Source organism: Channa argus, chromosome 4 (assembly GCF_033026475.1).
Source record: "Channa argus isolate prfri chromosome 4, Channa argus male v1.0, whole genome shotgun sequence".
Classification (NCBI taxonomy): domain Eukaryota; kingdom Metazoa; phylum Chordata; class Actinopteri; order Anabantiformes; family Channidae; genus Channa; species Channa argus.
This window is the reverse complement of record NC_090200.1, coordinates 9,664,434-9,681,318: the sequence shown is the minus strand read 5'-3', so window position 1 is coordinate 9,681,318 and position 16,885 is coordinate 9,664,434. Positions and strand designations below refer to the sequence as shown.

Sequence of the window (16,885 nt, the reverse complement as noted above, 5' to 3'; positions counted from 1 at the left end):
ATTTTCATGTTGCTGTGTCAAGCCGACACCCCTCTGCCTGCATACAAAGTGGAATGCCCCAGCTCGCTCTCGGCTCTGTTGTTGTGCAGAGCTGCAGAAGGCCTGATAGATCCAGCTAGGCAGAGAGAGAAGGAAGAGAGAGACACAGAGACTGAGACACTGTGGATTGAGAGCCCGTGTATTCATTTCATCAGCCAGTTCAGCCAGCGACACCAGTGAGGAAGGACACGAAGGAAAGTGCAAGTCAAAAAGGTGCTTCAGTCACTGAAAGGCAAGGTGAAGGAGGAGAAGGAGGGAAGGAAGGAAAGGGAGGGAGGAAGGAAGGAGACTGGGGCATGAGGAGGGGCGCCTGACTGACATTGCTGCTCTTGCTATCAGCTCACACACACACACAGACAGACATAGGCAGACTCCCACATGCACACTCACCCAGATTGTGCACTGCACAGTTGCTGCTCTTTTTTGTCCTTTGTGGAGCCCTGTCCTACATTCTTTGCTCTCCTCTGAGCAAGGGGACAAGAAAGACACAGAGAGTAGGAAGAGGAGGAGGAGGAGGAGGAGAAGGGAGAGGAGGGGTGGCAGTAACCCTCTCCCCGTCTTTGCTCAGAGACACAGGAGAGCAAGATAGGGAGAGAAGAGTCAAAAAAGAGAGAGAAAGCAGCTTTCTGTTCTATTTCCTCGTCTCCTGTGGTCCCTCGGCCAGCGAGCGGCTAACAGGCACCGCTCATGTCCGTGAACTCGGAGAAATCCTCGTCCCCTGAAAGGTAACACCTCCTCCTCCCTATCATTTTATCTCCATATGTTGGTATGCATGCCCTTCTGTCTGTCTGTTGTTTTGTTTTCTCCCATCTTGACCCTCTCTGACCACCCGCCTCCTCAGCACCTCCGTGTTTTGTCTCTTAATGTTTTTCTCTGTGTATCCTTAGCTCAGTTTCCTCTATTGTCTGGGTCATAGCAGTCTGACTGTATCAAGGAAAAAAAAATGCAGTGCTTCATTGTTACATGGTGCTATACCCTTTCAGTTGACTCTTAAAACAGAACACCTATAATACTGCTTAGAACATGCACACAATGGCACACACAGGATTGTGTACATATACTGTACATCATTTCTTACACATACCTCTACACAGATGCACACCTGGGCTGCTGCTTCCTTCTAAGGCTGAAACATCTCCAAAGACAACAATAACAAGTGTACACACACAGACAAATATGTTTGTTCATGGCGGTGGTGCACAGAGCTTATCCAGCAAGAATGTCAGCACACGTCAACATTAGCACAGCCAGCAAGAGCAGCAGCAGCAGCAGCAGCAGCACCAGCAGCAGTGCATTTCAGCAGCAGTGCAAGACAACAGCTCTCCACATGACGCACCTCAGTGCATTAGTGAACAATGGCACCCCAGATGCTACACAACGTCACACAGACACACATTTTGACCAGCTGTAAGTGTTCATCATAGATTTCATAGCATCATAGATTCACACGCTATGGAACCTACAATAATGATGCATGGACAACAAAGTAAAAAGGCATTATCCCTCACGTGGCCAACTGGGGCTTTATGAAAAAATATGCACAAGCATGCACACACCTGCATTATTTTCAAACAGTCTTGACAGTATATTTCACAATACATGACAAATGTGTGTATTAAGGCTAGGCATAGTTCAAAAATCATATCTGAATTTGTTATTCAATACAGATTAATGTCATCTTTAATTTATATCTGTCTAGTAGATGTGATTTTTACATCGTATGAAGTCTTATAAGGTGAAGTAAACCCAGATGTTTTATTTCTTAGCAGGTTTTTAGACATTATGCCTATTTAGAAAGTGTGTGTTGTTGCACTGTCATACATATCTGACTTTAGTTGTAACTCAGTTTAAGGAACTACAGTTAGTCTTTTAAAAAAAAAAACACAAGAGGCAGGAGAATTGTTTCTGTGCTCTGAGTGCAGGCTCTATCTCAGTTTAAAGTGGGGGATCTAAAAGCAAATCCATTTACTGTACATTTAAATCTCACTCTGCATGCTTAGAACCCCACGTTTATTCAGTGCTATTCAGACCAATTGCCTCTTTTCCTTGTGCAAAGGCGGAAAGAGCTCGATTTGACGGGTGCTGGAGGGTGAGGAGCAGGCAGACTGGATGACTCAGGTAGCCACTGATGCTGTGCCAAGTAGGATCAGGCAGAGCTGCTGCCATCCACACAACGTAGCGCCAGGCCCCAGACTGGCACATTCAAACACACAGCACAGTTGGCAAATAAACAGGCTGAAAGTAAATGGGCACTAACAATATCGGGCATTAGTACATGGGCAGTTGGGCACAGAGGAGGGCAGTATTTTATTGGCAGTTTTGGACAAACATGATGTAAAGTTTAATTTTGGCAAAGAGGAGGTGGCACATACAAATGCACACGTACTGTAAACAGGCATGTGAGAGCAAATGTAAATGATAAATGTCACACTCCTTCACAGTATACATATTGCATCTTGACAAGGAAAATAGGCTCCCTGATCTTGGACACGTACATAAACACACACTGCACTGTGAATATACAGTATCGTCTGGCAGTAGTCGTGTAGTGAGGTTTGTGAATTTTACTTTTACTCGGCTACTTTTTCCCTTCCTCTTTTGTATGCGTTGCAGACGTCTGACTGTAATTAAGAGTAATGCAGGGGTCCCTTGTTGCTTTTCAGTTGACAACAAAGAACTACACTGGTAGACGCACCGCTGCCCTCTTAACGGCGGCAACAGCTCATGTAACAGCAGCAGCAATGCATGTGACAGTTCGACCATGCTACGAGCAGCTTAACAGATCAGACGTGGCATTTTATTTCTGTGTTTGTCGGAAATAATAAATAAATCCTGACTTATGAAACTAAAGTGTAAACTAGCTGCTAATACCCCCGTGATCAAAGCTGTATGGGAATGCTACAAGCTGCAGCCGAGGATCTGAGAGCAATCTGTTGCTTTGCGAATGTGGACAGTGGGTGGCCTTTGACAAAACACATGTAGATACTGAACACAGCAGCGCTTGCTTTAGAGAAAAAAAAAACATGATTATATATTCTGCATCCCCTCATCTGGCAGTTCAAGAAAAAGATTCACATGGCTAAAAGATCGAACTTCAAATAAAAATATGTCCATATAAATATATTCTATATAAAGATACTATGCAGAATAATGCAGGAATTATTTGCACATAACACCACAAACAGGACTGTACTGTAACACAAATCCCAAACATTAGGTGACCCTAGCATCACAAAATGTGGACTTGCTGGTTGTCTCTGTTTTAGATTAAGGTAGAAAAAATACCTTGAATTTTAGTAGGTCACTTCAGGCTCTTCTATATGGCCCTTTTTTAAAATTTTTAACAGTGTTTTTATGGCTCAATTAAAATGAGTAATTTTTCAAAAATAATTTACATTTGTTTTTAATGTAAATAATCACCAGTGGCAACCTTTAACACAGAGAAACATATGCATTATGTGTTTGCTGTACATGAAGTGGCATAAATTAATTTGGAGGTTATAGTTGTTTACTTTAGATTGTTTATTGGGCCTGAGGTTTGGGATATATTAGCACACTTTTTCTGACTACAACACCATCTGGGCCTTGGGCACCATGTACACACACACAGACAGACGCAGCTCTCGAGTGCTTAATTTGGGTTGTGTAGTAACATATTTGTCAACAATATATCAGAATGGATTGGACAACTTATGTTTGTTAAACTATATGGATAGAGGCGGCACTGTGACAAATTTCTCTCGGAGCACTTTTATTAGGAAGACGATTCCTGTTGTGTAACTTGGCACTTGAGGCATGGCAGAGATGGAAATGGATGGAGGACAAGGAGTGTGTGTGTGTGTGTGTGTGTGGGGGGGGGGGATATCAGTGTTTTGACATTGCTGATGCGTGTGAGAAGCTTAAAGCTTCTTTCTACGGCTTGATGACACGTTGGTCATAACTGATGGGTGGAAGGCTTATGTCTTTTGAAGAGACTTTCTTTAAGGATTAAACATTTGAAAAAGTAAACACATAAAGGTCAAGAGTTTACTGGCTTTGTGTCAAAGCTGACTTGTGGCAGTTGGAGTACTTAAAGGTGGTGGGTAAACCTCTCCGTCTTCGAGGCAGATTGCCTTCCCTTGAGGAGTGTGTAGTCTGTCAAGCATTGACTGTGTGTGTGTGTGTGTGTGAGTTTGTGTAAATTAGTGTAGTGTTTAGGTGAGCTGTTGAGAATCATGTAGTAGGTAAAAAAATGGTTATCCTAAGATGATGGGTTTAATGTCTGAATTAGCATAATATCCATATTTAAATTCCTGTAGGTGTGTGTATCTGTACCATAGGATTTCTAAACCCACCACTCTGCATGAACAGAGAAAAGGATGAAAAGGGGAAGAAGTAAGACAAGTGAGAGGGAGGTTGGGAGGTACAATAAGGCAGAGAAAGGAAGTGAGATAGAAGTTTAAAAGGTTTATCCACAAACAGGAACTAGACTGACGGACTGATGACAGAAATAAAAGATTAGAATGAGCAACACAGACACCACATGAACATAGACCCAGCTGTTACCACCAGTATCTAAAATTTCCATCATCATCTCCTCTTTCATGTACTTGACACCATTTGAAAGGCAGGCTACTGGATACATCCAGATACTCCCTTGCAACCTCCTTCCTGCCTCCATTTTTGTCTTCTTAAGTTTTACTAGGTGCTCTGTGAAATGAAACTAAATGTCTAAATTGGAAAACCGTGGGGGCTGCAACCAACAGTTATTTTCATCCTCACTTCATAAGCCGATTGTTTTGTTGATTATCCACTCCGTTAAATGTCACCGTGGTAAAACGTAAAAACATCACCGTTCTTAATAGTCCAGGATCTTCGGAGACATTCAGTCTGATATTTAGATATTTAACTGGGAAAAGCAGAAAATTGTCACATTTGAGTTGATGGAAGCAGAGAAAGGTTTATTTATAATATTAAAATAAATGTTTTAATGTTTTCTTGTGGTAGGGCAGGTTGTATCTGTATTATTCATTTATGTCATAAAAAAACAAATAGCACTCAATACAGCTTTACCAATGTGAGAATTGTTTTTTTCTATTGTTTTGTCATGATTTATACCGTTCTAAATGACCCTACTGGTTTACTGAAGTAAGTATTTTTTTAGAAGTGAGTGTAATGAACATTATTTTATCAAATAATGCAGCTTACAGCATCACTTCCAGCAGTCATCACTTTCACACAGTTAATGTAGCTTCAGTTGGGCTTTTTGACCTCCGCCATCTTCTATAGTCCACCCCACATCACTACAGGCACACACCAGGCACACAAACACACACAGAGATTAACTGTCCCAGCTATGCCATGACATGACAATAGCTAATGAAGTGTGGCAGGGAGTCAGACTAGCCAGCCTGTCCTGACTGTCTGGCTTTTTGGCCTCCATGATCCCCACATTCCCACCACCCTCCCTCTTACGCCTGGAAAGAGAGATGAATGGTTGTGCTTCCTTTCCCACTACCGCTTTTTTTCTTATATCTGGGCTCCGATCTCCATTTGGGACAGATGGAGAGGAGGACATACTCACGCATGTTGCCACCTATTGCTATCCTTCTAAGGGCTCACAGTGAAGTAGCGAAATTGTTAATAAAACGGTTCTGTGTAGTTGAAACTTGCCTGAGAATTTCAGCCAAGCACATTGCTGTGTTGCCACAGAAAATCTCCACCCTGCTCATTTGATTAATCAGTAATAGGAATCGCTGAGTCAAACATCCAGCAGCCAGGAACAAGACACCTCACGAGAAGTGTATTGTAGGTGATGGTTATGGCAATACCTCCAAGGAGTGTTCATGTGATCTGGACCCGGGCACCTGATTCGTGTCTCATCAGTGTTGCAGTTCTTTTCAAATGTAATATGGGATCAGAGGTCACGTTGTTTGTAGATGAGAATCAATGAAAAATCACACCCTGCAGGATGATACTGGTAAAACGATAGGCTGCAGTGAGCAAACTGTGATATGTATGTGTTCAGTGTTTTAATCAGCGTTTTGGTTCAGCCTTAACTTCGCTTATTGCAATAAGAACACACGACAAACAAAGTCCTTCTAAATTAAAGCAAGTTGTTACTGTTTCCTGACACAGCTTGCAAATCACAGCTGTTTGATTCACATCTGCTGCACTGTTCCCATATGAAAAAGGAAGCTCCTTATTTTTCTCAGAATCTTCTAAACATGGCCTCAGCGTTTCATAATGCCTGTTGCGTTTTCAGGCACATGCAAGACGTCCAAGTCACAGGTTGTATTTATCAACATCATTACACAACTATATCAACAATCTAGCGAAAGAATACATTTCCATTCCCATCATCATCACAATGCAGCATGGACGATATGATATGGCACAGCCCTGTTATCACATCTGTCTAAAAGTTGAACATAGAACCTTCACCAGCATGGTACGTTTGCATTTAAAGAGTCTTGGCTATTTCATTTTTCTCTTGTCAATGTGGTCACAGTTTACACACCTGAGACAACTTGTAAAGCCTGATTCACAAGAAGAAACACGTTTTACATTTTTTAGTCTGGACCAATAATGTAACAGGATGTTTTCCCAGGCTCAGCGCTGCCACATTCCACTGTGAAAATATTCAGCTGGCTTTGGTAAAAGCTTTGAACGAAATGCTGCTAAAATGATGTTGTTTTGGAGAACTTTGAATTGATGTCATAGGCAGCAGCAACCCTGTTCCTGATGACTCTGCATGTTTACATACGGTATATACAGTAGTTCTGTCTTTCCTCAGCTGCTTTGGTCATTTGAGGTCACTCAGCTTCTCCCCTTTTCATCTTTTTGTCACTACCTACTTTCTGTTCCTATTTTTGCTCTCTGTTTTCTGGGAACCAGATCATCTTGCCGTGTTTTTCCGGTAGTGGCCATTGCCTTTCCCACTATTGTACTTGTTACTGTTGCTGTGAATTCATTGTATTATTATCTAACGGCTTTTATATTAAATATTACATTAGTATTCACATTTAATTAATAAATCCATATTTTGACTTGTACAAAGTTACATTTATTATCTTCATCACTTATTTTGCATTCCAATAAGTTTTGCAGTGACCTTTTCTATATTCATAAAATTACATTTTGCATATTGTAAGACACCAGATTTTCAAGATATTATAACCATGCTAATAACAGACTGTTTTCCTATTATGCAGCACAGGCTTGTGAAATGGTTAATGTTGTAATGGCCTTTACAACGTTGCTTCTCATTTATCCATTCACACAACGATGATGGCAGCTGCCTTGCAAGGTGCTGACCTGACCCATCGGGAGCAACTTAGGATTCAGTGTCTTGCCCAGGAGGGCCCGGAAGTTGAACCACTGACCCTGTGGTCCGTTGAGGACTAACTTAACAACATTCTCTTTAAGTCTTCTTATGCTAAAGTGAACTGCATTAACCTGCAATGTGGATAGTTAGCATGAAGCCCAGGGTTTTATCTCTCAGTATTTTACAGCTTTCTGCCATCAGTGTATTAGTCTTTCTGGAGACGACTTTACTGCTACGATACTGTGCAAGGGAAAAAGAGGATAAGGTAGAGAAAGGGGAGAGGGTGAAAAATATGAGATTTCTTGAGAAGACGACGATAGCCCTCGGAGAGAGACAATCCCCCAGAGGAACTGAGAAAGAGATGATGAGGCCAAAGAAAGAGCAAAAGGAAAAGACCAAGATGTAGAGACATGGAGACCAAAGAACAGGAAAGGACAGCAGAAACCTCAGGAAAGGGCTGAGGAAGACAGCCAGGGAGTCTAAGCTAGACAAAGATAAAAGGGAGAGGAGGCACAGGGAAGGAAGATGGAGGGAGAAGATAGATGGCCCTCTGCAGACTTGCGCAGTGTGTTGGGTAATGCTAGGTCACCAGGGGACTAATCTGTTCTGATGCTGTAGCATTGAAGCAGTGGAATGATAATGTCTTGTTTGTTTGTGTGGCTTGGAATATGCATGTGTGTGAAAAGATAACATGTTTGCTTTTAAAGGTACCATTATTTTTGTCTCTTGCTACATTCACAAACACACATGCGCGTGCGCACACACACGCACAAGTCTGTACGTACTCGTGCACATAACCTCTTATCGCCGCTAGGACTGAGTCACATGTCTACTGCATAACTGAGAACAGTACTCATCTGTTGTATGTGGGAACACTTGTTCAACTGTTGTGTCTCTTCCTGCAGCATAGCGATGAGTGTATTATTTTTTGTCGGTCCACATCAGCCCTGAGTGGGAGGGGTTCACTGAGGTCTGGACTCGTGAAAGTCTCATTTATTGCCAACTCAGCACGTTCTGCTCATGCCCAGGCCTCTGGTTTTACAGCAGTAAACTGACAGCCAGTAATGCCACTGGTTGGGTGTGGTAATCCTGATGTTTGGACAGGGTGCATAGAATCTCCATCACATTACACAAATAAGTGCTAAAATTATTTGTTACTTGTAAATTGATCAGCCAAAATGTTTCTAAGGGTTTATTTTTGTAATGTCTTTGTCTTGCTGTTGCACAAACAAAAATGGCCATCACTGTTTGATGACCTACAGCAGGCTACTGGTATGCATGTTTCTCACTAGACTCCATGAGGGCCCAAAGTCCTCTAGGACAACCTGTGCTTACAGGCTAGCACCTTACAGGTTGACTGGCATTTGTCAGAGGACACAGAATTGGTAGGTTGTCTGATGGCCCCCCATTAACCTCACAGAGCAGGCTCATGCTGAGCACGTGTCCCAGGCATAAAAGCATGACTGGTTTGGTGGTGGGTCAGGGATGGTTTTGGGGAGGCATCTTGCTGCTGTGAGGGTCCTAAGTCATAGGACTCTGTAAAATCAGCTCAGTTTGTCTGGAGTTGTCGTTTCACACAGCGGGAAATTGTCAGAAGTGTTCTCATGGGTGAAACTCTGCTTGATTTCAGTGAGCGTTGGTGCCTGGCCAGAGCACGCAGGAGACACATGAGGGAAACAGTGTTTTATTTGCACCACATCAAAGCTGTGCATGTAAGAGTATATAGAAACACAATGTGGCAGTCACCTGATAGAAATGTTGTCAACACACCCATTCACTTGCTCTAAATACTCCAAGACAATTTGAGACAGAGCACTGCGCTCTATCCATACACAGGCTCATGCATATAATCCAGACTTTGTATTACGGGCCTTGCAGGATAAACTCTGGCCAATCTCCGGAGTGTCAGTCTGACATTTGAATTTCCACATACACCGCCTCTGGGTTAACTCTGGAGAAGATCAGGATTCCAGTGCATGTGTGAATGAGGCTTTACGCTGGTGCAGTGGGCCCTCGGTTCCTCCTGATTCATCCTGTATAATGAAGGCATTAAGGCCATTGATTGGGTCTCATGTTCTCTGGCCTAAATCCAATTGAGCACCTAGGGGACAGTATGTATTGTTGCACCTGACACTACCAATTAACACCACAGACTGTCCAGGAGCTCAACGATGCCGACTCATCAGTAGCACGCCCAGTTGTTGTTGGTGGACGCAGGGACTTTAGAAACGTCTGACTCACATTATGAGTTGCCATGGTGATTATGGTTTCCTTTGACCCTTGTTACCATTTTTGGTTCTGCACGGATACTTCAACTAGAAGAATTTGTTCATGAAGATCCAGCGTATGATTTGGGAGACATGGTTTCATCTTTTGGTACGTATCTGAATTCAAAGCCTTGATGCATTAATGTAGCCAACTTACAGATAAAATTATGTTTAACTCTGAGGTTCACATTAACTGCAGCCCTAGTAGAGGGACATAACACCAGCTCGTAGCCACGTTCCACACCGGCTTTAAACGAGAGTCCTCAGTTCTGCTCTGTCCTAGTGTAAGTAAAGCTTTGGCTTCAGACACACTGGTAAACTAATGAGCAGACAATCAATCATACTACATGGTATTTTGGTGAGCAGAGTTGTCTGGAAGCCTAATTGACTTTGGGTGTTTTTTTTCCAAGTGTTCAGAGTGTATTTTAGGGATGGAGAGGTGCTAATGTTGTGGGTGTTGCATTCCTGATCCGTATGCGAAATGTTGTTTGTGCACTAGTGTGTACAAAAGACGTGTGCGCAAGAATAGGTGTGTGTGGCATCAAGAAGAATCCTTAGCAGGTGGGTGCTACATCCCCACATTACATATGCTGGAATTCAAGGCTGGGTTTGTCTTTCCCCTCTAATGCTGTATCTATGGGGCTACAGCAAAGACTGGGAGCTACTGTGTTTCCTCTCTTCATCTATTTTTCCTTGTTTCATCCTGTATGGCGTTAAGCTCCTGTGTGGCCGCTATGAAGAAGTTGGGTCTGGCTTTGTGTGTGATGCGCCTGCGCCACAGGGCCCTCCGAAAAAGGTAGAGGGGAGAACATAAAAACAAATGAGGAGAATGAAGTGCTGAAGGTTTTTTGGATTGACAAGACTAATAGGTAACCTTTGAGATGGTGTGCCGGTTGTTGTTTTCAACTTTTTTTTAATGAGACCTTGTTTGCGCCTATGCTAGAACAAGTGGAAAAAATAAACAAAATCAAATGTTAAAGAGGGGCTGGCTCGAAAAAGCTAATAGATTATTAATGATTATACATTTTGGTTTATGAACAAGCTCCATCGCTGTGGTAATTTGGTTTTAGCATTGCAATGTTTTGTTTTTTTACCATAAGGAAAAAAAAATGCAAAACACTTTTTCTGAAATAAAGTGCGGTAAGGAACAAGCAAAGAAAGATTTAAGTAGGTCATTCACGTCTAACTGCTTAGAGTAGCATCTCTTTCATGCATGGATATAATTAAAGGTAATTTTTAAAGCTAAAGCTAATGGCTAATTGAGTAGTGAATTGGCGAAATTAGTTTTAGTAATAATATCTTTTAATCAAAACATATTACAGGCAAATTGTGGAGCATAGTCAATATAAAGTTATATTGTCTATTAATACATACATTTTCACATTGCTGATGATGTTTGTCATAATTAAAGCAAAACAATGTATTTTTGTATGACCCTAAACAATAGACACCGTTATTGTCCATCTGTCATTTATTCCATTTGTATTTTCTCTTAGGGGTTAGGTTTGACAGTTACCAGTGACAACTGAAAATATAAAATAATTTCTCAGATTGATAGGGAGACATTTTGATTCATATATGTAATGTTATTTATCACCAGGTATAACAGCATAAGGACACAGTACTTAGAAATAAACAAAAAAGAAATCCTAATTTAAATACACAAATTAATGTAATTGTCTTATTTTGCACATAGTGCATACAGTATGATAATCAGGGAGATGTTCTGATTTCTTAGAGCATGAAAAGCTGTAATTAATAAGATTAACATTCAGTTGTTATTATATTTATAATTCCATTAATGTTTTTTAGTAAGCCTTGATACTTCACCCTTAATAATTTAATCAATTACACCTGCGCCTACACATTTTCCATGTTTATGCTTAATATCTCTCTTTGTGCTGTTTACCTTGAGAAACATTTGGTTTCTTACTTGGTAGTTTCACACATGCCATCTGTCTAGCAACAAAAATGTGAACCCCCCCCCAAAAAACATAGAGTATTCAGATAAAAGCAAATCTCAACACAAGCTCCAGTTTTTAGCAGTTCAGATGGCAATCGTCAACAGATGAAGTTTGCCCCAGTTGTCCTATAGGAGTTCAAACTAAAAGAAATTTATCAGAGCACCGTGAGGACTTGTCATCCATGTTGGTTGAAAAGTTAAATGAATGTTGGAAACTGTAGATGACAGAACATCACTCTAGGTCCAGTGTCTGTTCTGGAGAAAAGCAGTTTAACCGTATTATATTATACTTAACTGTACTGTGTGAGATACAGTTGTAACTATGTTGTTACTATATTTTCTGGCTCTCAACTAGTTGATTGCGGGCAATTTGATAAATTTGGTTCACTGTGCAGCCATTGCATCCATGCTTGATTTGCTCCATGTCAAGAAGCAGATAAACAATAGTACTATAATGAGAGTAATGAGAGTTGACAGGGCCCTGTATCTTTGTGTGTTCTTATGTGTGCCTACCCTGGAGTACGTTGGCATATTACATCTATTACATGCACATACCTTTTGTGATGTTCTCACTTGGTTTAACAAGTGTGGGCAGACGTAACTTCCACAATACCAGGCACTGTGGCCAGCTGACGTCATTGGAATGTATAACTACAGAATGCATCCAAGGTTGCTCGGCAGATGGATGAGTGCAAAAAATAGTGCACTGCCTTGTAAAAGATACAACAGAGACCCGCTGGCTTTGAATGGAGGATATGTGCTTAGATGTTTCTGTAATGAGCGGAGTAAACCATGAACACCAGCCTAATGGGTTTTGCACAAAGTGACAAGGGTGACACACATGATGCACACAAAAGCACATGCATTTGAGAATGTGGATGTTGGTCTTTGTGGTTAGGAGATAGGAATGTGCATGTCCTGCTGGGTCTGCAGCTATGTCACTTGACTAACACAACAGTGTGTGTGTTTTTGTGTGAACACACGCACAAATATGCCTCTACACCAGCCCTGTAGAACAGTGTTCTATGCAAATTTTATTTCAAGCCAACTGGTCTTATCACAAGGGTTTTCCACACAGCCGCAGATGTGTGTCAGATTGCTGCAAGTTTATTTTGGCTAACGTGTGCTCCTTGGGGTTTTGTATAGAATTTTGCTTAGTAGGTTTTGTTCAAACCTGTCACTTTTGACTGTTTTTGTATTTGTGTCTGCATGTATTTGGGCATGATCTATCTATTGTAGAGTTCAGTCAATGCAGCATAGCGTGTGGTCTTGTGTCCATCGACTCCTGTGGGGAAATGCAGCAACAGTCAATTCATCCTTTATAGATTGGTGTGTCCTGAACCCTGCAGCACCTTGGAGTTTATGTTTTTCTGTGTTTATTTATAGCCAGACAGTATTTAACTTTAACAAGGGCAGCTGCACAAAACATTGTAATTGTTGTAACAAAATTACTGCTTACATTTCAAGTTATAGCCATTTAGCTGATGCTTTCACACAGAGTGACATAACAGTATAGTGGTGAGGGGTCAGCAGTTCTTGTGTAATGACATGGCGACAGGATGTGGGATTGTTACTTAATGAAACGCACATTTATTCCTGCAAAATGCATTAGCTGCTTTAGGTGCGTTGTGTTCATTTTGTATTTCCTCAGAACTAACTGGTGACCGGATTATGATGCTGCTTTTTTTGAGCACTTTGAAGCTAATTCAATTGTTTCTGCAGCTCAGGAAACAAGGGTTATATGCAAACCGCCACTTCCACTGAGTAGGTAGAAAATTGGTATGAAAAAAAACATTCTACATGCATAAAAATTGAATTGGGTTTTATGCAGCTTCAGGTGCCAAAGTGCAGTGTAATGAACGAACTTGTAAAAATAATATGTTTTAATTGCTTTGTGCTGCGAGGAAGATGAACGATCTGCACTTTCTATCACTTAAATTTAACAGGTATATTGCTTCAGAAAAATAATCCCGACACTTTCTTGCTGGCGTGCCAAATGAATCTTGTTACACCAAAATGACAAATCTTTCAGTAAGATGTCTGTTCATTGCATTGTTATCAATAATTCATCTGGTAATAGAGCAGGCATCATAAGACACCTGGAAGTAGCAGCACATCCACAACACATCCTAAAAACACAATATCCAAACTTGCAGTACAACTTTGAGTCATAACATCATAATCGAATGAGTGACTGCTCATTTAATGATGTGTCTGCATATAATGAGCTTCTGGGTGGAATGAATCATAATGAAAGCACTGGAGAAGGGTCAGAGTCAGGATTCGGCATAGGCGACAGAGTTAAAATGGGGGTTGGGGGTTTTTAGTGTCGCACACTGTAATGCCATTACTTCCCTAAGTATGTCTCCTGAATACTGTCCTCATTTTACTGCTTTTCACGGTAACTCTCTTTGGAGCTGAGCTTCAGCTGCTGAAATCAATAATGGCACAGTTCCAGAGCATCTTCAGACTTTTGTCTTGAACATTGTGCCTTTCAGGCACTGTGTCACTCTGACTAACTAATGTAGAACGTACCTCCTTTCCAGTGCTTGTTAATTTGGCCTTAGCAGTAGCAGGATCAATATGTGAGAGGGACAATGCACAACTTACACACGTGGCTCAGCAGCATTAGCTCCATTTATTATTTAATGGTTCTGTATCTACATAATCATTATTTTTGTCTTCTCGGTTTATCCTGTTAGTTCAGGTTTGCCACAGCGTATCATTTTGTCCACATGTTCATTTGGCAAACTTTTTACACCTGATGCCCTTCCTGATGCGACCCTCCCCAATTTCTTCTGGGCTTGGGACCGGTGCTGCACAGCTGGGGATGAGGATGGGCCGTCGGGGGTTCAGTGTCTTGCCTACACTTCGACATGTGGTCGGGAAGAGCGGGGCACGAAGCTTAACCGCTATGGTCTGTAGGCGGCCACTCTACCAAGTGAGCCACTGCCACTGCTCTTATCTACAGAAGACTCTTTAAACTAAATGCTCTCTTATAAAACTAACATGTACTCTGCTGTGAAATAATGTTCCAAGGAGTCTAGTGCCTTGGCCTGGCCTCTTTACATGACAATTAACCCAGTACAGCACACGGTAATGGGGTCCTTTAAAACTGCAAGTGTAGGGAAGTTGTTTGTCAAAGGGCTGCTGGTCTAACCAAAATATCCTCTGAATTGATGGGACATCAGTGCCACTCATCTGAAATCACAGAATCTAAGAACAGACAGCAACAAAAAATACAATGTGTACTACAACAATTTTATTTTTTGTTGTGTTTTTCTTAAAATACAGTAAGACTAAAACAAGATGAAAAAAATATTAAACTCTTGCATCTGCAAAACATTTGGATTAATAAATAGAATAATAAAATAACTGTATCACTTTCAAGGCTATCCTTATTATGTACAGTTAATCCCATACAAATATGGCCTGTCAGTACCAGATGGTTTGGTTAGGAAAAACACAGACGTCCGTTTCTTTTGTTTTTTACAACTCTGATGTTTTACATTAGACAACAATTCCACAAAATCAGATGAATTTAATGGCATCCATTCCAAACTGAAAAAGCTAAGACACTTGAGAATTGTCTAGTAACACTTGCAAACTTTGGGCCTATTAATTTAGTTTTTTTAATTATTGCTTTTTTTTTTCATCACGTGCCATTAAACTGATGTCTGGCCTTCTTACTTGTTGTTTAGTCTTGGGGATTCTCTGTGTTAGTGAAAATTTCTACAATAGAATACAAGTTTAAAGCAGCAGCCACGTGTGTGTACTGTATGGGAATCTAGCATTGCACGTTGTAGTCACGTATTGAATTGAGGGCTGGTGGTATGTAACAGGATCCCTGCAGAGCCATAATGTGGAACTAGACCTTATACTGTGTGGGGTGGTGCAGCCGGTGATGTCAGGCTTCATCCTGAAAATAGCGGTGAGATCTCAGTTTTCCACACAGACAGATACTCCGGAGGAGAGGAGAGAATGAATCAGCTGTCCTGCTGACATAAGCCAAGATAGAGAGACGGAGAGAATAAAAGATTAACGATGAATCAATGGAGGCAGAGACACCACTGTTGGAATGGATAATAAGAACTGAAGGACACCCGCGGTCTGAATCCCACGCCTTAACATTGACAGTGGAAGATGATGCTCTTGTTGCTAAGGAATACCTGTTACCTTGGTGATAACTCAAGAGCGGTCAACTGTTCTCACTGGTCGGAGATGTGTTAGTGATGCTCAGTGACTTTCTTTGTCGTTAACAGACATATAAATTGCTGATGTCAAGTCTCTGATCTATTCCATTTCATTTACTTCAAAACTGAAGCCTGAAGCTGCTTATTCTGTACAACAGAGCTCCACAGCTGTTTAAAAAGCAAAACGTTAGAAAGAAAGAACCACATCCGGAGTGGGTGACATGCACCTTTATTACCATGAATTCCACATACACAGAGGATGTTCTATAGAGAAACATTATTTGCTCCTGATGATGCAATGTTTGATGAAAGCCACATTGCCCAACTGTTTGACTGTTTTTAAAACAATTAGACCATACATTCATTAAAATGGGGTTGAGTTGCCACAGACAGGTTAGGGACATCTGAAAGTAAGGAAAGACTTTCAGATGTCAATGAGTGAAGCATGGTTGTTTTTGTTGTTTTTAACGAAGCTCTTGACATTAATAAAGATATATAATATAATATTTGTAATTTTTTTTACTGTATACTAGTGAGTATGTTAATAAGCATTGGATGATGATGCTGTTCACAGCCCATCATGATCGACCATAGCGCAACATTCAGAACCTAGACTGAACTGAATGCATTGTTATGCTGAAAATGAATTCTTTTAATTGTGGACACAGAGTTGTATTTATTAAACTCAGTGCTTGTTTGCAGGGTAAATCTTGAAGTTGTTTTGCCTCTATACTGTTGATGTTTCCAGTGCTGCCCTGTCAGGGCAAAACTGTTCAGACAAGATTGCACTGTGTGGTATGATGTGGAATTTACCAGTAGAAAAAAATTACTTTAGTATTCAGTGGCATCTTACTGTTTATTTTGTCAAAATAAATAATTTTACATCTCTTTTTATTTTTTAACAAATTTTCCATGACCCGCTGCAGATCGACTGAAGTGGTTTTCAGATGTCAATGTGTACAAGCTTAATCTTGCCTGCAGCTGATTAGTAACTAGACAAGCACAAAGAAAAATGGCTCTTCTGTTTGCTAATTTGGAAATAATGCCAGATCTATAATAATGTGCTGGGCTATTTCACCTAGAACACTGTGGCTACAGATGCTGTTGTGGAGCGTGA

At 41.0% G+C, this 16,885-nt stretch overlaps 1 protein-coding gene across 10 annotated transcripts in view; it reads left to right on the top strand.

The window, feature by feature from the left end:
• srpk2 (SRSF protein kinase 2) overlaps window positions 1–16,885 on the top strand; it is a 63,110-nt gene that overhangs the window by 22,574 nt on the left and 23,651 nt on the right. The window contains exon 1 of one of the 10 annotated variants that reach the window (XM_067501415.1): window positions 74–764. The exons of the other annotated variants lie outside the window; for them this stretch is intronic. Coding sequence (XP_067357516.1) covers window positions 727–764 — 38 coding nt within the window. The 5' untranslated portion in view covers window positions 74–726. Of the gene's footprint in view, window positions 1–73; window positions 765–16,885 lie in introns of those variants that run through there. 10 annotated transcript variants of the gene reach the window in all.